The sequence below is a fragment of the Elephas maximus genome, chromosome 2 (genome assembly GCF_024166365.1).
Source record: "Elephas maximus indicus isolate mEleMax1 chromosome 2, mEleMax1 primary haplotype, whole genome shotgun sequence".
NCBI classification, from domain to species: domain Eukaryota; kingdom Metazoa; phylum Chordata; class Mammalia; order Proboscidea; family Elephantidae; genus Elephas; species Elephas maximus.
Genome location: NC_064820.1, coordinates 213,431,432 through 213,451,315, shown reverse-complemented (window position 1 = coordinate 213,451,315; position 19,884 = coordinate 213,431,432). Strand labels below are relative to the sequence as shown.

The following is a 19,884-nucleotide window of genomic DNA, read 5'->3' as shown; positions in this document are numbered from 1 at the left end:
AGTTGTCATTGTTCATAGTTGTGTCCTATCTGGGGGTTCTGGAGCCAGGGTGCCTGGGTTCAAATCCAGGTTCTGCCACCTATTAGCCGTGTGACCTTTTTCAAGTTGTCTCACCCCCGTGTGTCAGTTTCCTCCTCCGTAAAAAATGAGGACAAGGATAGTGTCTGCTTCATAGGGATCTGGTAAGGATCAAGTAATAGGTGTCCAGTGCCGAGAACAGTGCTCACAAGCAGTAACTCTTTAGTAAATATTAGTGATCATCATCGTCGTCATAAACGTCATGATTGTTCTGTATGAACAGATGACCTTCACATGATTGGTATCCTCATTTGGGGAAGAGACAGGTAACTGCCTCCCAGTATCCATTTTTGCGTTAGTCCTGAGCAGTTAAGGATCCTGGTTTTTAGCTGTGCTCAGTGCCTCCCTCATAGCTAGGTGAGGTTACATGGCTAAAGTTTAGCCAGTGAGATGTGAGCAGAAGTGTGAAGGTAGGGGGCCAGTCCTCGTTATCCCCCCCTCTGTTCTGCTGCTGGAGCTCCAGCCGCTACCATGGATAGTAAAGAGGAGGGCCTCATGGAGATGGGGAGAGTGGAACATGGAGGAGCTGGGTCCCTATGATTTTGTGGAGCTGGGCCACCTTCCCTGCCGGGCTGCCCTTCTTGATACTTCTTTTATGTGAAAGAGAAAGAAACTTCTCTGGAAACAAAACTTGTATCTAGTTTAAGCTTCTGTTGATTTTTCCCTGATACATGCCGCTGATCCTAATCCTATTACATTTCCCTTTTGGCAAATGCCAGCTAATTTTAGCACAAGGCCACAGAAGGGAAAATAATGGAAAACCAGTCATCAAAACAAATTGTAAAAAGTATCAAAGATTTTTGGAGAAGAAATGCAAGTAATAAACATAGGAATCAAAAAAGGCAATCAAAGCCATGAAGTATCATATTTTGCCTATTAAATTAATTTCTTAAAAAATTGATAATATGTGTGGGTGCAGCAGAACAGGTAGTTTTGGTTGCTGGGTATGGTTGGGAATTAGTTTGGGAAAGAAACCTGATGATACATACCAGGAGTCAGTAACCCTTGTTGACGATACTATCTGAAGTGTGTTAAAAAGGTGACGTGTATTATATACAGGCATGACTGAGTAATCGGAGCCTGGTGGCACCGTGGTAAAGAGCTTGGCTGCTAACCAAAGAGTCCGGTAGTTCATATCCACCAGCTGCTCCTTGGAAACCCTGTGGGGCAGTTTTACTCTGTCCTATAGGGTCACTATGTGTCAGAATGGACTCAGTGGCAATGGGGTACTTAGTAAACACTGGGTTGGCTGTCCTGCATGGAAAACCTCTTCTCCTGTTTGGTGGCTTTCCTTCTAACTGGAATGCTGCTTCTCATTTTCCCAGGTTTCCATGCACTTGGGTTGATGGACATGACCCCATTTTATCTGGTCTATGCTGGGCTTCATATTGGGAGCTGGTGATTTGAGAAGAAAGACCACAGAGAATCCATTCTTGGTTGGGTCGGGGTGGTGAGGTGTGGTACTACCAGTGGCATCTGGGCTTTAGGTCTTTGGCTTGTTGGTGGTGATGTTATGAGCTTAGTGTTGCTGTCTGTGGTCGTGGGCAGGGCTGCAGTGTCCTCACTGGGCCAACCCTGAGTCATGTTGATGATGGCTTGGTTCCCAACCCTCACAGTGACCGCTTTGCTCCACCTGTTATCTTTTGATGAAGAACTCTGACTGAAGTGCGGGAAGATGCTTATAACCATGTCCTTTTATTGCCAGCAACAGGCTGACTCTGGCTGACTTTGTTGGGAGGCTTCAGAGAATTCTGAGAACTGCTGGGAGCTGTGGAACTTGGACTTGGGGAGAGGTGGGAGCTAAGGCTGCACCTGGAGCCTGGGAAGCAGACCCTCAGTGGTGGTCTTAGAGTAGGTAGAGTCTGGCCAGGGGACAGTGCTCAGATGGGTAGGCCCATGACTCTGTTCAAGATTCAAGTTCCAGGGAGGGAGCATTTTGCCCACCTTTTTGGTAAGGGGAGGAGTCCCTGGGTGGTGTTAATGGTCAATGTGCTCGGCTATTAACTGAAAGGTTAGTGGTTTAAGTCCACTCAGAGACACCTCGGAAGAAAAGCCTGGCGATCTACTTCTGAAAAATCAGCTGTCGAGAACCCTATGGACCACAGCTCTCCTCTGACACACCCGGAGTCTCCAAGAATCAGAATCGACTTGACAGCAACTGGTTTTCTTGGCAAGGGGAGTGTGCTGGGCATCTTTTGTTTGCCTCTCCCTTCCACCTTTCTCCACTCTGCTCTGTGTTCCAGGAAACTGACCCATTTGGGCCCCAGCTACGGGCTTCCTTGCCCTGTAACTTCCGATTGGGTTCAGCCAAGGAGGAGAGTGGAGGCAGGGAAAGTGAAGTCAGGGCGTTTTTTTCCCTCCTTGCTGAATCCCTTCAGGCTGGCCTGCTCCTCGATGGGAGGGCCCAGGTCCTGTTGGGTGGCCCTCTCCACACAGCCCTTTCTCTCAGTTTGAGTAACTGCTTCCTCATCTGGCCCCTTCTGGTTGAAGTGTGGTAGCAACTCTGGTATAATGCCTGGAGACAGGCACCATCTGCTGCTTGCTGCTTTCTAAATAGTCCTTTTATTAAATGCAACTCAAATTGTTCTAATGGGAGTGTTGTTATCTGTTTCCTAATAGGCCCCTGGTTCCAGCAACCCCTCCCCTGCACTGTGTCTGATTGGAAAGAGGATACAGGGCATGCAAAATGACCTGTGTAAATATCATCTACAATATCTTTGCATTATTTAGACCACGATGTTGGAAACCCTGGTGAGATAGTGGTTAAGAGCTACCACTGCTAACCAAAAGGTCCACAGTTCAAATCCACCAGGTGCTCCTTGGCAACCGTATGGGGCAGTTCTACTCTGTCCTATAGGGTTACTATGAGTCCAAGGCAGTGGGTTTGGTTTTTTGGTTTGGTTGTAAAACCCAGATGGCTAAATTCATTCAGATGACCACTATGTGTCCTGGGTGTCAGTGTGGCAAGACACTTCAAAAGCCTTACAAGGGAAGCACACACCTTTTGTGTTAGAGCCTTGTCCAAGCCCTTGGCTCAGGCATGTGCTGGTTGGTCTCAGCCTTCTCTGGTCCACTGTCCACTTTCCTGCCCTGATCAGTGCCCAAGAGGCTGCCCTATGTGGAGGGCATCAACAGGCTCCATGGCCTCTGGCTTCTGGTTGGATTTGGCCAATAGGAGGCACGGGCAGGAGGTCAGAGGCTGGGAGAAGAGAAAGATGGGAGTATTTCTTCCCTCGGCCCTATCTGGTGTTGGCACTGGGGTTTTGGCAGTGGTTGTGCCCCTCCCCACCTGCCCCACTACACCTCTTGCCATAACCCCATCATCGGCTCTGGTAACACTATTTCCTTCCCTTACCCTTCAGGCCTAGGATGGTAATGGCTCCCACTGTTGTTAGTCCCAGGGTGCCTCAGCACCTCAGCTGGTTTCCTTAATGCCCATAGATAAGTAACTCTCTTCACTGAATTCTCTTAAAAAAAAAAACCCCAAAAACCAGCTGAGCCTGCCTTTTGTTTCCTGCCAGGACCCTAACTGATACAAGATCTTACTTTGGTCAAATGGAACATATTCTGTTGGCTTGGACAGTGGCTGAAGACAAGCCCCCCATGTTCTCTCTGTGGGTGTCAGCTGCCTCTCAGCAGGACTCCTGTGGTTGTCAACCCTCAGTCACCTTCAGCTGAGGAGGAGAAGTCTAGAGGGCTAAGGAGGGAGTTTTAGAAGCACTTGTGGTAAGAGAGCACCGGGGGGAGGGTTTGTATCCCTCAACCCAGCCAAGTGAGGGGACTCTGAGAAAACTACTGTGAACATGGGTAGGAGAGATGAGACTGAGTTGCAGAAGCCAATGGGCCCGTTCCCGGAGGCTGCTCCTGCAGTGGGTTGGGAGAGAATTACTTGGAAGACAGGCATAGGAACTGTGTCTCCCCTGGAGTTACGCAGGTAGGAGGCTGGTGGGAGCTGCCTGGTGGAAGTATGGGGAGAGAGGGTGAGAGGGGAGTGACCTTGTTATGAATTGAATTATGTCCCCCCCAAATATATGTAGTAAATCCTAAACTCCATGCCTGTGGTTATAATCCCATTTAGGAATAAGTTGTCTTTGTTATGTTAATATGACAGAATTAGTGTAGGGTGTATCTTGAGTTAATCTCTTCTGAGATACAAAAGAGATTAAACAAGCAGGCAGAGGAGAAATGGGGGAAGACTGATGCCAAAACACATGGAGACCTTCAAGGAACCAGGAAACAGAAGCTGAAGAGACAAAGACCTTCCTCCAGAGCCAACTAGAGAGAAAACCTTCCTCTAGAACCGATGCTCTAATCAACTTGATGGCAGTGGGTAGCCTCCTACACTCTAAGAAAATTAATTTCTGTTTATTAAAACTGTCCACTTGGGGTATTTTTGTTTTAGTAGCTCTAGATAACTAAGACAGAACCCTGGTGGTACTGTGGTAAAGAGTTCAGCTAGTAACCAAAAGGTTGGCAGTTCGAATCCATCAGCTGCTCCTCGGAAACTCTGTGGGTAGTTCTACTCTGTCCCATAGGGTTGCTATGAGTCGGAATTGACTCGACAGCAATGGTTTTTTTTTTTTCTTTAAGATAACTAAGATAGGCCTGTACAATAATGGTGGGATGAGGCTGTGTGGCGTCCCCTGGGACCAAGTGAGCACTGTGGAGTAGTCAGGAGAGGGGGTCCTGAAAGGACTGACAACTGGGATGAGCCCCCATCCTGACTGAGAAAGCCGGAGGGCAGGAACTGACAGAGCACAGGGTAAGTGGGTAGAGGATAGTACAGGACGGAAGAATCCACAAATGGCCCCAAAGAGCCCAACATTCGACTAGCCATCACGACAGGGCATTGTGGTAGAGAGAACAGCAGACAGCCTGCTTATTGTCCTCCACCTGTACCAACAACGGGGACACGCTGTGGGAGGAATCAGAGCAAGGAGAGTGAAGAAGCAGACAACCTCCATTCCCCCCTCTGCTGGGTCTGAGCTGCAGGTAAGGCCTGACCCAGGTAGAGATGATTTAAATCAGTGCAGGAGTAAAGCTTTGACAGACCAGACTGGCCCCTTTACCATCTGGAGAGGAGCCAGAAAGGCTGTGGGGCTGCCTGACATGCTCACCGGGGCAGAAGACAGCAAGCCAGTGGGCATTCCAAAGCAGCAATGGGGTGGGTGGGAATTAGATTATATCCTGGTTGTACTCTACTGAGTCTAGTCTACTAAATAAACCAACAAGGTGGATGTTTCTAGACACCAATAGACAGATTCCAGTTTAAGGGCATGCCAACCCTTCATTCTCTACCTAAGATAACATGCGGAAACGTTCTCGTATCCTCCATGCTGTGCTTTGTTGTTAGCTGCTGTCCAGTTTGTCCCTGACTCATGGCAAGCCTGTACACAACAGATTGAAGTGCTGCCCCGTCCTGTGTCATCCCCACGATTGGCTGTGGATAGGGTATTGTGATCCATAGGGTTTTCATTGGCTCATTTTGGTAGTAGATCGCCAGGCCTTTCTTCCTAGTCGATGTTAGTCTGGAAGCTGCACTGAAGCCTGTTCAGCACTCTAGCAACACAAGCCTCCACTGAGAGACAGGTGGTGGCTGCATGAGGTACACTGGAGAGGAATCGAACCAGGGTCTCCCTCATGGAAGATGAGAATTCTACCACTGAACCACCAATGTTCCCATATTTCATGTTTAGCCCCTGGTAAAGGTGGGATTGTTTTGAAGGTCTGAGCATTCCAGGATACCCCTCTATTCCATCCCAAGTGAGCATGGGCCACTTGCTCTGGGAAGTGGCTGACTAAGAGGCATTTGCCTGAAACCCAGAACATAACAGGTTGCTGCTTCAAATAGGGCTGGGATTTTGACCCCTTTTATTACTGCCTCTAGCCGTAGCTCATTGCTCACACGAGGCTGGTACTGTGGGTGGATCTCTTGTTCTGGAACAGACGTGGGAGCCCAGCAAGAGTGTCATTTCTGGACCCAGAGCAGCTTCTTGCAGGAATTTTGCAAGCATTCCATGTTGTTTTTGACTATTTTGATGTCCATGATCCATCTCCTGGGAAGGGATGCACAGATCTTGCTTAACAGCTCTTTAATTTTATCTTCTGCCCCCACCCCAAAGAGAAAGGGGAAAAATTATTTCGGTGGTGATTTGTGAGTGTCAAGGGGTTTACAGGACTGAAAAAGGGAATTCCTAATACCCTTTGACCAAGCATTTCCATTTCTGAGAGAATGTATCCTTATTGGAAAGTCGTGATAGAATCAGGGTGGAATGCACTGGGCATTCAGCTTACAAGGAAGGAAAATTTTTAAATCTTCCCTGGTTGGGGAAGGGGAGGGCAGAAGGAAGAGTTCCTTTCTCTATTTCTTTGGTTCTTTTGGTTGGAAGCTTTCATTCATTCATTCACTCATTCGTTGATTTCTTCCTCTGTTGTGTGTCATCGAGTCGATTATGACTCATAGCAACTCCATGTGACAGAGTAGAACTGCCCCATGGGGTTTTCTTGGCTGCAATCTTTATGGAGGCAGGTCTTTGTCCTGTGGAGCTGCTGGGTGGGTTCAAACCACCAGTCTTTGAGTTAGCAGCCAGAACTCTTAACTGTTTGCGCCCCCAGGGCTCCTTTTTCTTCCTCTGTTGGTGTTCTTGTGTGCCTTTGAGTCAATTCAGACTCATAGCAACCCTACGGGACAGAGTAGAACTACCCCATGTGGTTTCCAAGGAGTGGCTGGTGGGTTCGAACTGCTGACCTTTTTGGTTAACAGCTGTAGCGCTTAACAACTGTGCCACTATGCACCAGTCCCTCTTTAACTACTGTATATGCAACAGTGAGCAAGACAGACATAATTTTTGGCCCTCATAGAGCTAAAGAGAAAAAAGAAGTTGTAAGTATTGTGAATAAGCCAGGGAAGGCTCTCGGGGTGAGGGTTGCCGTTTTTAATAGGGTGCTTAGAGCAGGCCATTCTGAGGGGATGGTGACGGCTGGCCCAGGATCCAAGGCCAAACACAGAGTTTTGGGGTAGAGAAAACGCTCCCTCACACGCCTTATATTTTCCTTCTCTAAAAAAAGGGCCAATCAGGAGAGATTTGGTGTCTCTTGTTACTTTTTTTTTTGTAGTTTGGTACAAGTTCAGTTGATGGAGCTCAGGGTGTGGCCCAGAGAAGGGGCGGGGAGGAGATAGGGAGGACATTTAATACCTAGTGAGGACATTTGAGCTCAATCCCAAAGGCCTTTGGGGTTAGGATATCTTGAGATATGACCTTTCCCCTACTTACTACTGAGATTTATGTAATTTAGGTGTTTTTAAAAAACATGTGAAATGTTGCATACTTGGGAGAAAACGTACAGATTAAAAATTAAAAAAAAAATCAATTTAATACATATATGTAGTTGGAAAAAAACTGGTACTAAAAGGCCTGTTATTGAAAAACAGTCCCCAACCCTGATGTTTGAAAGATCCTTGGGTGGGTCTTCTGAATTTCCTTGTGCCACTTCACCTGGTAGACCCTTCCAAGCTGGAGACCTGTATCTCTCAGTTCTGGGAATGTTTTTGTCTTTTTATCTATTATTTTTTTTTGGCTGTTTGTTCTCCGTTTTCTCTCTTCTCTTTCTGATAATTTTATTTATCACATGTTAGACGTCCCAGATTGATCTTTTTTAATCTTTTCGCTGCCATTATCCATCTCTGTGTTTTTGTTTCTAATTTCTGGAGCACTTCCTTGACTTCCAGTACTTCTGTTCACTTAAAAAATTAGCTACCATATTATTTTTATTTTCCAATTGCTCCATTTTTATTTTTATTGGGGTATAATTTACATACCATAAAATTCAGCCACTGTAAAGTGTACAATTGAACAGTTTCTCCTTTTTAATGGTATGTAGTTTTTGTTTGTTTTATGAATACATATCTTCCTTTCTTTAACGATTGTCTTAGTTATCTAGTGCTGCTATAACAGAAATACCAAAGTGAATGCCTTTAACAAACAGAAATATGTTTTCTCACAGTTTAGGAGGCTAGAAATCTGAATTTAGGGTTGGTTTTGTTTTTTTAGGAGAAGGCTTTCTCTCTCTGTTGGCTCTGAGGGAAGGTAGCATTACCAAATTAGGGTTTGTTTTTTTGACACAACAAACAAACAAATAAACAAACAAACAAAACACAGAAATTGGCAGGACAATGCTCCTTGAGGATTTACAACTTTTTATATTTCCTTACTGTCTTTTGAGTGAGTTTTGGAAGGAAGAGGACATAAACATGAGTGACGAATCAATCAGGTTTAAACCCCCAGATTATTTCTATACTTTATCTTATTCTAAATGGTTTCTGGTTATGGGCACATCTTCTGCATTTTATAAATGAGGAAACTGAAGCTCAGCAAGGTAGAAGGACCAGGCTTTGAGCTGAAAGCCTGTTTCTCTCCCACATTCTTGGGAGCCCCTGGAGATTTCTGACCCCACAGGAAAAGAAAATATCAAGTCCTTGTTCCACTGGCTAGGACATGTGTAGGAGCCAGGCCAAACATAGTGAGGACACAGCTGGAAGGAGACCTGGGAATGGCGGGGAGGGCCACTCAAGGGCCTACAGCCCACGGAGGGTGGAGGAGGCTCTGAGGATGCAGGGGCTGGGCATTTCATAGGCCCATGGAGTACACTCAGTACTTCTCCTGTGGCATTACCCCACAGTGCCCCACAGTGCCCTCTGGCTAGATGCCAGCGCCTGCTGGAAGGAAGAGCCTAAAGTCTGGGGCCACAAGAAGAAGGAAGAAGCAGTGCCATGGAAGGGGCTCAGGAGTCATAGCTGGCGATACTGTCTCTGTCACAACTATTCAACTCTGCTGTTTTAATGCAAAAGCAGCTATATTGATGTTGTTAGTTGCTCTCGAACTCCTGGTGACCTCATGTATAACAGAATGAAATATCGCCTGGTCTCATGCCATCTTCATGATCATTCAATGTATGTTTGAGTCCATTGATGTGGCTATTGTGTCAATCCATCCCATCATGGGTTTCCCTCATTTTCGCTGACCCTCTACTTTACCAAACATGATGCCCTTTTCTAGCGATTTATCTTTCCCCGTAATGTGTCCACAGACAACGCATAAATGAATGGGTGTGGCTGTGTTCCAATAAAACTTCATTTTCAAAATCAGGCGGCGGGCTGATTTGGGCTATAGTTTGCCAACCCTTGGAATAAAGATCTAAAGGATGTAAGGGAGAGAGCCATGAGGCTATCTGGGGAAAGAACAGTCCAAGCAAAGGAAACAGTATGTGCAAAAGCCCTGAGGTGGGAGTATGCTAATGTTTGAGGGACAATGAGCTGGCCAGGGTGGCTGGGGCAGAGTGGACAAAGTGGGAAAGTAGTAGAAGAGCTCAAAGAGAGGATGGGAGACGATTCTGCAGGGCCTTGTAGGTGAAGGAAGAACTTTGATTTGTGTAATTATAAACTAATTATAATTACTAACTGTAATTAGAGCCCTGATGGTATAGTGGTTAAGAGCTCAGCTGCTAATCAAAAGTTCGGCAGTTAAAATCCACCAGCTGCTCCTTGGAAACCCTGTGGGGCAGTTCTATTTTGTCCTATAGGGTCACTGTGAGTCTGAGCCTACTCAATGGCACCTAACAACAACAAACAACTAATCCTTAGCGTTTTCCCTGGTTAATTTTCAGAAATAGGTTGTCAGACCTTTTTTCCTAGTCTGTATCAGTCTGGAAGCTCTCTTGAAACCTGTTCACCATGGGTGACCCTGCTGGTATTTGAAATAATGGGGGCACAACTTTCAGCATCACAAGCAAGCCACCACAGGATGACAAACTGACAGACAATTTGGGAGATTACATTGATTAATTTTCAAATATTGAACCAGTCTTGCCCCCTTGGAATAAACCCCACTTGGTCATGGTGTATAATTTTTCTTATATGTCGCTAAATTCTATTTGCTAATATTTTGTTAAGGATTTTGTATCTATATTCATGAGGGATACTGTTCCATACTTTTCTTTTTTAGTTGTGTCTTTGTTGGGTTTCAGTATATAGTGGTGCAGGACTGGGCAACGTTTCATTCTGTTACATATAAAGGTCGCTGTGAGTTGGAGCCAACTGAACGGCACCTAACAACAACAACAACAACAGTACAGGGTAATCCTGCTTCGTAAATGTTCTCTCCATTTCTATTTTCTGGAAGATAATTGTGTAGAGTTGGTGTTTTTTCCTTTAAATCTTTGGTAGAATTCTCAAGTGAAACCATTTGGGCCTGGAGGTTTTTTGTTTCTGTTTTTTTAATATTACGCCTCTTCCTCTGACCTCCAGGGTTTCTGATGGACTTTGCGTATTTGTATAACTCAGTACCCACCACCAGATAAAATATTTCTAGTGCCCTAGCGGGCTCTCTAGCCCTGGAAGAAACACATTCATTTATATATTTAAAAAGTCAGGCTAGCTGCCAGGTAGAGAATGGATTGGCGGGTGGCAGAGGAGGTCTTCATGGGTACCATTCTCTGTTTCTTGTGGTCTGTGGGGGCGGACCATGGCGGGGTGGCCTGTGGGGCTTAGCCTGTGCGAGGTGGTGGTGGTCTGGGCTCAGGGCTCAGTGGCTTGCTCCCAAGTTTGCTTAGGCCTCTTGGCTGACCAAGTCCCTCCACTTTGGCAGTCAGGGGCCATCAGTCAGGGTTTTGAGCAGCCTGGGCCTGTGTGATCTGGATGGGTAACCCCTGCTCCTCTTTCTCCCACCAGACTCATTTTTCAGAATGCAGAAGCACAGTCAAGTGTCGGGCATTGTCTTTCCTGACCTCTGAGGTCAGCCGTCAATTTCCCCTTACCTAATCTCATGCCACGGTGACTCAGCATTCATCAACATACATGCCCTTGTGGATTGCTAAGGGCATAGTTTCTGAGTTGTCTTAGCTTTGCCTAGTCTTTGATTATGGGTTTGAGGGGGAGCAGTTGGCTAGGGGTTTGAGAGGGGAAGAAGCAGTACTGTGTGTGAGTGCACATGTGTATATATAGAGAGAATAGAAAATGGAGGCTTGGCTGTGAATCCCAGCTCTGTTGTTTCGTAGCCCAGTGGTGTTGGATAAGTCACTTGGGTATCCTTGATTTGCTCAACTGTAAAATGGAGCTAATATTGCCATCTTTGGAGGACTATGGAGAGTCTGTTGTATAAAGGACTCAGCATAGAGTAAGGAGCCCAGGTAACATGCATGACTATTACTGTCAGTATAAAAATTAACTGAAAGCTGTACTTTATCTTTTGGGCCTCTGTCCTCATATCTACCCACTAAAGTCCTGCTTCTGCAGGAATCTCTTGCCTTTTTATCTGACAAAGAAGAAGGGGTGAGGCTTGGAGTTCTGAGGGCCAAGGCAAGACAGGGATGACACCTGGGGTGGGTAGGTGGGGGCAGATCTAGGTGTGATGAGGTGAGTGGCCCAGGCTTTTCGCCAAGGCTGATTAACAGCTGTCACTTATTGAGCATCTACTGCAAACCTCACAATAACTCTGCAAGGGAGGAATTACTGCCTTCAGCTTTATCGCTGAAGAAACTGAGATCAAGACAAGGGAGGTGACTTGGCCCACAGCAGAACCAGAATTTGAAGCCAGGTCTGTCAGTGACAAAGCCTGGTGCTGCCCAGTGCCCCACATAAGCTTCCTGCAAGAAGAATGTCTAGGCCAGCTTGCTAATGGATGCCCGTATGCAGAGACCTGGCTGCGGCCTGCTCCTGACCCTATCAGTCTAGCTGTCTGCCTATCAGACCAGCTGTGAGGGGCTGCCTCTCACTTCCAAGGCCTAGGCCCAGCTGGGTAGAGTCTGCGAGAGGGAAGTTTGCTCCAAGGGGCCAGCTGGCCAAATCTCTTAACCTCCTGGCTGACTGCCTGGATGCTTGAGACCCAGGGGCATGGAGGGAAAAAGTGGGAAGTGGTTGGTACCGAAGAGGAGGATCCGGCTGGAGCTAAGCCCAGGCTCTGATTTGGGTGATAGGAGATGATGAGTCTAGCATCTGCTATCTCCTGCCCAACCCCACGAGCTCAGGGACTGGCCTCTGTGGCTCCTGTCTGTTGCTGCGGTGTGTTCAGCAGCCATCCCTCTGCTGTCAGGGCCATGGCTCAGTGTGGGTGAACCCTACAGCCCCTCCCAGCCTCTCCACCTCAGCTCCACCCTCTAATCTGTCATCCCACACTGTCCAGAGTGTCACCTGAGGGCCTGCAACCAATGCATGTGCACCTGTGCTTAATGCTCTCAGGTCACCGCCTTGAAATTCTTAATTGTTTTGCCTTTGAGTTTGTAAGTGAGATCGAATGGAAAAATGGAGCATGCACTGGGGGCTTGGAGCCAGCTCACCAAGATGCCTACCCTCACCCCAGGACTGAACATGAGCTCAAGAAGGATTGGGATCCCCTGGGTTGGCCCTTGTACCCACAGGTCAGAACCTCAGCGGGGCCTACCCACCCTACCCCAGGTGCTGGCACGTCCCAGTGTGCAGCTGCAGCCCCATGGGTTTGCCTGTCTGCTGTGGGCTGGGGTGATGGACCTGTGGGAAGGGGCCCTGCAGTATCATTTTGCATGACACCAGTCTTGAACGTGACACTTGTGTGGCACACTAGCTGGAGCCCCCCAAGACCCTGTTGCCAGAGGCCCCATGTTGTGCAGATCCAGGCCTTGGTGTTCCTGCTACCCGGACTCCTTCAGTTCCTGCAGGGGTCAACCCCTCTTGCCTCTGGGCTTCTGCACCTGTGGCTTGCTAGGCCTGGAACAGGTGTCCCTGACTCCTGGCTCACGGGAACAGCCTTGACAGCATCCCCCCAACATCACAGAGCGGCATTCCCTGCCTGATGCTCCACATCCCCCAAGGAAAGGGGCCTGGGGAGGGCAGGGGTCTGTCTATCTTGTTCCCAGCTGTGCCCCCAGGGCACTTACTAGACCAAGGCTGACTGCCTGGATCTCCTTCCTCATCTTTGCCTGGAGATAGAAAAGTGAGGCTCAGAGTGGACATCTTCCTGCCAGGTACAGAGTTGGAATTTGAGTGCAGAGCCAGCCCATGCTTCCCCTCCTGACCTCCTCTGTGCCCCAAGGCACAGCAGTGGGCGCTCGTCCTGCTCCTCCTGAGGGTGAGGCTTTGCAGCCGTGACAGGGGACAGGAAGGAGTTAGAACTGATGGCGTTGCTTCCTTGCCTAATTCCACTCCACAAACAGGTCCTCCAGTAAGCCAGTGCGAGAGACTGAGATGAGCCAAATCCCACCAGCTCCTGGGGTCTCCCAGCCAGGTACCAACCCATCTCATCACTAGTCCTTTATGTACCTGTTCTACGGAGGGGACTCTTATCTCCATTTTATAGATGAGGGTATGGAGTGCAGAGGTGAAGTAAAGTACTGTGGCCACACAGCTCATAAGGGTTGGGTGGGACTCAAGCCCAGATCATCCTAGCTCCAAACCTGGATGAGGGAAAGATCACAGCCAGTCAGGGGCAAGGCAGGAAGGCCTCAAGGAAGAGACGGTGCCTGAGCTGGGCCTTGGGGGATCTCCCAGGCGGATGAGGAAGAATAGAATCCCAGGCAGAAGGAACTCAGAGCAAAGGTTGGGCTGCAGAGAGGTATGTGGCGAGGGGGGAGGCTGTGGGGGAGAGTCCTGGCCTGCTGGTGGGAGCTGGTGAATGCCAGGCCAGGTCTCCATGTGACAGTGGCAGGGACCCATCAAGGTGCTGGGCAGCACGAGGTCAGCTGTGCTGGGAGAGGAGGTTTATTCTGGCTGTTGGCTGCCTGTGCACTGGGGAGTGGATGGAGGAGACGAGAAGCTCAGGCAGTCAGAAGCTCAAGGCCAGAGGAGCCACCTGTCACACGCACATTACAGATGAAAGTGGCTGGAAGGGAAGACACCAGTGGACAAGTAGCCGATGTCGGGAGCTGGGAGGATGAGCTGAAGGGCTGGGAAAGGCACCAGTGAGATTCTGGGGTGGGTGATGGCCGGGGTCTTGTGCAGTGCGGTGGCAACAGACCCCTGCATGTAGTAGGTGCTCAGTATACATTTATCCCTTGAATGGACGAGAAGCTCTCCAGTTCTAGGCCTGCTGGCATCTGGGTGCCCTTCCCCATCTCCAGCACCTCTCCTCTTTGCCCTCTGCCCTGTGGCCTCGGAAGAACCCAGCTGGCCAGCAGGGGTGGTGCCAGCCATGGTTCTACCCGGAGCCCCCCTCCACCCGCCTGCGAGTTCATATTGCTGTCTTTGCTTCTCTCTCTATCCCCTCCCCCTTCCCCCGCTTCCATATCTTTCCTGGGATTCGTCTCCATGGCGACCCACCACCTTGGCTTGCCTGCAGCCCAGCCTCTGCCAGGGATTCGGAGCCAGGCCCTGTCCCTCCCTTCTCCGGAGCCCTGGTACCCGCAGTCCTTGTCTCCTCCCTCTGGGGTGAGGCCAGAGGCAGCCCCCTCTCTCCTGACTGTTACATTCATTTTCCAGCTCAAATCTGAGTCAGGGAGAAAGGGAGTCAGCTCCTCTGGGGAGACTGGTCTTCAAGCCCTGCCCCCACGCTCCACCCGCCACAGCGCTTCCAGGAGAAAAGCCATCCTTGCTGGCTGGTTGGAGGTCTCTTGGGGATCCTCCTCTGCATCAAGACCCTCTCCCCACTCTGTCTCCCATGCCGAGGCCCATCTTGTCAGTCATTTCCTTTTGTCATCGGCTTGGCAAACAGGCAAGTCTTCAGACCTGAGACTGGGGAAAGAGGCTGGGGGTGAGAATGGACCACCTGGGGATGAGGAAATGGTTCTGGGAGGGAGGATGAGGGGCCAGTGAAAACCAGGATTAGGATAGCAGCCTGCACTCTGCTCTGTCTTTTTAATTTTTTTTTTTCTCCAAGGAGAGAAAATGGAGCTTCATGGGAGGCACCAGCAATAGTTCGTAAGTAGCAGGACCTGCCGGGCTTGGTGGTGCAGGGAGCCTGGACAGTCAGAGCTGGGGATGGCTGGCTGGGGGGTGTGAGGTCTGTGGCCAAGCATCTGGAGGCTGTCCCGGGGGCAGAGGCTGGATCTGTAAGGCTGTGGAGGAGGAGGGACAGGAAAACAGGTAGACGTTGCTGGGAGGCAGATTCCAGCTCAGAGAAGGAGTGGGAGGAATTTTCTAAGAACCAGGGTCATGTGCCCAGTGAGGGATGGGCACGGGGGCCCACATCCCCTCCTCCCATCCGCACAGCAGGGGGCACGTTTAAGCTGCTGCTGGGATTCTGTAGGGGCATCGCTCCTAGGGAGCCCAGTGGAGGTCAGCGGCTCCTGGGAGAACCCTTGCAGCAGGAGGCAGTGGGATTTCAGTGAACATTTGTGCCAGTGGCCCAAGGAAGCAGATGGTATAACCTCTCCACTCAGAAATTAGGGAGCTGAGGCCAAGAGAGGCAAAGGAGCTTGACCAAGGCTGTAGAGCCAGCTATGGCAGAGCCAGGGTTTGATCCAGGCTTTCTTGTTCTTGGTCACACCTGTTACTGCTCTGCTGCCCCCGCTCTGGGGTCCCCAGGTCCTGGGATGTGAGTCAGTAAAGAGTGGGCAAAGCTTGGCCCCTCTGGGAGTAGCTGTTTCTGGAGGCCCCAGGGAACTAAAGGCAGCACAAAGAAGTGCAGAGCAGAACCAGGTCCCCACCCCAAGCCATCAGCCTGCCCCCCAGATTCCTGGCCTGAGCCCCCTGCACTGAAATCCTGCTTTCAAAGGCCTGCTCTGTCCTCTAGGCCCCACTCACCGTTCCCCAAGTTGGAGTTGGGCCTGGTGTCCCGGCCCACAGGGTCCTGGGAGCTTCCCGCCTGTGCCATCTGCCTGGAGAGGCTGCACGAGCCTGTCTCGCTTGACTGTGGCCATGACTTCTGTGTTCAGTGCTTCAGCACACACCGCACCCCAGGCTGCCAGCCGCCCTGCTGCCCCGAGTGCCGCAAGACATGCAGGCCGAAGAAGGGCCTCCGCAGCCTGGGGGAGAAGATGAAGCTGCTGCCGCAGAAGCCGCTGCCCCCGGCGCTGCAGGTCCAGGACCAGGCCTTATCACGGGTGGGGTGCAGAGAGGGCTCTGGGTCTGATCTGAGAGGAGGTGGGTGGCTTTGGCCCTATTCTAGAGTGTCAGGGTGGGGAACACAGTTCTAGGCTGAGGTCTGATTCCTAGCCCTGGGTGCTCGGGGAACCCTTCTTCCTCTCCCACAGGAGACGTGTGATGTGAAGGCCGAGCCACTGCTGCTGGTGCGAATCAGTGCCTCTGGGGGCCTCATCCTCAGGATGGGGGCCGTAAACCGCTGCCTGAAGCACCCCCTGGCCAGGGACACTCCCGTCTGCCTCCTTGCCGTCCTAGGGGAGCAGCGCTCAGGGAAATCCTTCCTCCTCAACCACTTGCTCCAGGGCTTGCTGGGCCTGGTAAGGGCGGCTGAGGTAGGAGGTGGCTGGGAGGGAGCCCCAGCTTGGCTTCTGGGAGGGAAAGGGGCCTGGGACCCTGGAGATGGGGACAAGGAATGGACCAGCTAATGTTGCCTCTTCTTCCCCTGTAGGAGTCTGGCAAGGGTAGCTGGCTGAGAGGAGGGGGACCCCCACAAGGGCTCAGGTGGGGGACCAGTAGCCTCACCAGGGGCATCTGGATGTGGAGCCGCCCCTTCCTGCTGGGGAAAGAAGGAAAGAAGGTGAGGGGGAGAAAGGGCAGAAGGAGGCCAAGACTGCACCTGGGTGGGTGAGAGTGGTGGTGGTGGGGGCGGGAGGAGCCAGGGTGAAAGAGATAGACAAAGAGAAGGGCAGTCAAGAAAGAAATCTTGGGGGTGAGGATGAGAAAACTGGAGTGGGACAGAGGCCAGGTGGAGGAAGAACAAGGCATGCCTGACCCCTGGTTGGTTCCCCACCACAGGTGGCTGTGTTCCTGGTGGACACTGGGGGCGCCATGAGCCCTGAACTGAGCAGAGAGACCAGGACCAAGTTGTGTGCTCTCACCGCCATGCTGAGCTCCTACCAGGTGGGATAGGCCCGGGGTGCAGGCAGCCCCCTACAGGTCCCCTCCAGCTGTGACAGGTATCTCAGCCAGGTCTGCCTGCAGCTTGTGGTGAAGCCGAGGAGCAAGATGCTCCCAGTCCGTAAAGGTGGGAGCATGGATGTTTGAAGGATGGGCCAAAGGTCCCTGGGGCAATTGAGGTCTGTAGGGTCGTGATCCTATTTCCTTAACTTGCCTTCTGTACCTCAAGGCAAGCACAACCCTGAGGTTTGGGAGGCCATACTGTGGGTCTCTGCGGTGTTCTGAGGCCCCCAGACTGCCTGGGGGTTCCCTCCCCACCTGGGTTTCCCAGTCTCACTTTGCCTTTCTAGGCCCACTTCTATCTTGTCGCTTTCCTTGGTTCCAGATCCTTACCACCTCCCAGGAGCTGAAGGACACAGACCTGGAACACTTAGAGGTTAGGAGACATCTCATTTGGGGGGGCACCACCCCACCCCTGCCCTGGCCATAGGGCCAGGGGACTGGACTGGGTGGATGAGGTCCCTTTCAGTTCTGACCTAGGTTGTATGCCACATGAACTGAGTTGGCGAGCTTCAAGGTGCCTGGTCTGGGGAGAGGCAGGAGAACCTTGGAGCTGGGAAATGGGAAGCTCAGTCCCTACAGTGGGTATAGGGCTGGGTTGTGCCATAGTCCTCAAAGTGGCCCCACTGTGACTACCTGTGCCCCACCCCAGATGTTTGTCCACGTGGCTGAGGTGATGGGCAAGCACTATGGGATGGTACCAATCCAGGTGAGACACCCCTTTCTGGAGTCCTCATCCCCAGACCCAGACACCACCAGCAGCTGGTGTTAGGACCCCTTCTCTCCCCTTGTCTCCCAGCATCTGGATCTCTTAGTTCACGACTCATCCCGCCCCAAAAAGGCAGGGCCGGGGTACATGGGTGACATCATCCAGGTGAGAGATGCAGAGAGTGGGGGTGCCTGGCTTCTGGGATGGGAGGGTGTTGGTGGGCAGGGCAGACTGGGGGAGAGGGCTGGGAGGGGTCCTATGGACAGGAGGCTCAAAGCATTTCTGAACCCTTCTCAGAAGTTGTCAGGCAAATACCCCAAGCTTCAGGAGCTGCTTCAAGGGAAACAAGCTCGCTGTTACCTCCTGCCTTCTTCGGGGAGGCGGTGGGTGGACAGAGGCCATGGAAGTCCTAGCAGTGAGTATCCCCTGGAGCAAAGGCCTCCATGTGCTGCTCCCCAGATGCTCCACTTGGCAGCCCTGGCCAGCACCCTCCCAGTGTCCAGCTTCTTCCCCCAGAGCTTATCACTCCTCAGCCCCTTCTCCCCCTCCTCAGACGCGGAGGAGGATTTTGGGAGCTTTCTTCATGCCTACATTGTGGACGTGCTGAGTGCAGCCCCCCAGCATGCCAAGAGCCGCTGCCGGGGGCCCTGGAGTGAGGGACGAGCCATTGCCCGGGGGGACAGATGCCTGCTCACTGGGCAGCAGTTAGCTCAGGAAATCAAGGTGCGGAAACATCCCTCCCCCTCAGCCCTCAGCTGTTGCTGCCGCCCTGACCCCTTCACCCTCTCTGCAGAACCTCTCAGGTTGGATGGGGAGGACGGTACCCAGCTTCACCTCTCCGGAGGAGGTAGGCACTCACAGGAGGATGGTGGGGCTGGGAGAGAGGACTTGGGGCCAGGAGGGGCTGTGCCAAGGCCTTGGGAGAAGCCGGTTTGCGCTGGGAGTGGAGGAGAGGAGCAGGAGCCTGTCTGGCTGAGAAGGAAGGAAGGCGGCAGCCTGGCTTTCTCATGGACAGGTGGCTGCCCAGCTGCATGACCTACGGCAAGTGGAAGCTGCCAAGAAGGAGTATGAGGAGTTCGTGAGGCAGCAAGTGAGACTGCATGGGAGCCAGGTGGGCCATGCTGGGAGAGGGCACCTGGGTCTCCTACTGGGGACCATTCTTTTCAACCCTATTCCCAGGACTTGGCCACCAAGCGCATATTCTCTGCCCTCCGCGTGCTGCCTGATACTATGCGGAACCTGCTTTCTGCCCAGAGAGATGCTGTCCTGGCTCGGCACAGTGTGGCCTTACTGTGCCAAGGGAGAGCGCAGACGTTGGCAGCCTTGGAGGCGGAGCTGCAGGCCATGGCCAAGGTCTTCATGGACACGTATACAATGCGGTTCTGTGGCCACCTGGCGGCTGTGGGGGGCGCTGTGGGGGCTGGGTTCATGGGCTTGGCGGGTGGGGTGGTGGGTGCAGGCATGGCAGCAGCAGCTCTGGCTGCAGAGGCTGGCATGGTGGCGGCTGGAGCTGCGGTGGGGGCCACGGGGGCTGCTGTGGTGGGGGGCGGCGTGGGTGCTGGGCTGGCGGCCACCATGGGCTGCATGGAGAAGGAGGAGAATGAGAGGGTGCAGGAAGGGGATCAAGAGCCGCTTCTCCAGGAAGAGTAGGAGGCCCCAGGAGGCGTTAAAGGGAGGGAAAGATGTGGGGGTGGCAGGGAGGGGCTTCAAGGGGCCCAGATGTACCACTCTACCCTGTTGAATGCCCAGAGTCCGGATGGCTCCAGGAATCTGGGGAGGTTTCCCTGGCCAGGAGGCAGCGTTTGGGAGTGGAGACTCATCTCCGCTTGTAGATGACCGCTAATCTGCCATCCTTACCAAATACACTTGGACCCACGGTTCCTGCCACCAGTGAGGCCACACCCTCCCAGCTTGCTTGTATTGTAGGAAGGCCAAAGTGTTCCCTTCCTGGAAGCCTGCCCTTGGCTCAAGTGACCTCAGTGTCGAGGGGCTCAGGGAGGAAAGGGAAGGAGAAGACTGGGCTGGCTGCCACTGTGGGGTGCATGGAGAGGGAGGAGGATGAGAGGGTGCAGGACAGGAAGAGTAGGGGGCCCCA

General features: G+C 51.7%; 1 protein-coding gene across 1 annotated transcript; it reads left to right on the top strand.

Annotated features, from left to right (window-relative positions):
• Positions 1 to 14,670: 14,670 nt before the first annotated feature.
• Positions 14,671 to 19,449, top strand: RNF112 (ring finger protein 112). Its single transcript, XM_049874685.1, has 14 exons — positions 14,671 to 14,753; positions 14,919 to 14,959; positions 15,774 to 16,059; positions 16,234 to 16,440; positions 16,572 to 16,700; positions 16,919 to 17,023; positions 17,406 to 17,456; positions 17,733 to 17,789; positions 17,880 to 17,954; positions 18,087 to 18,204; positions 18,343 to 18,512; positions 18,583 to 18,636; positions 18,805 to 18,879; positions 18,969 to 19,449. The coding sequence occupies exons 1-14, from the start codon at positions 14,700 to 14,702 to the stop codon at positions 19,437 to 19,439; spliced, it is 1,893 nt and encodes a 630-aa protein (XP_049730642.1). The 5' UTR covers positions 14,671 to 14,699; the 3' UTR covers positions 19,440 to 19,449.
• The last annotated feature ends 435 nt before the right edge of the window (positions 19,450 to 19,884 follow it).

Excerpts from the sequence above, each read along its gene's own strand:
- RNF112 (XM_049874685.1), top strand. The coding sequence starts at position 14,700 with ATGCCGAGGCCCATCTTGTCAGTCATTTCCTTTTGTCATCGGCTTGGC. Across the intron at positions 17,024-17,405 it reads CCATGCTGAGCTCCTACCAG|ATCCTTACCACCTCCCAGGA; the intron begins GTGGGATAGGCC and ends CCTTGGTTCCAG. Across the intron at positions 18,880-18,968 it reads AGGAGTTCGTGAGGCAGCAA|GACTTGGCCACCAAGCGCAT; the intron begins GTGAGACTGCAT and ends CCCTATTCCCAG.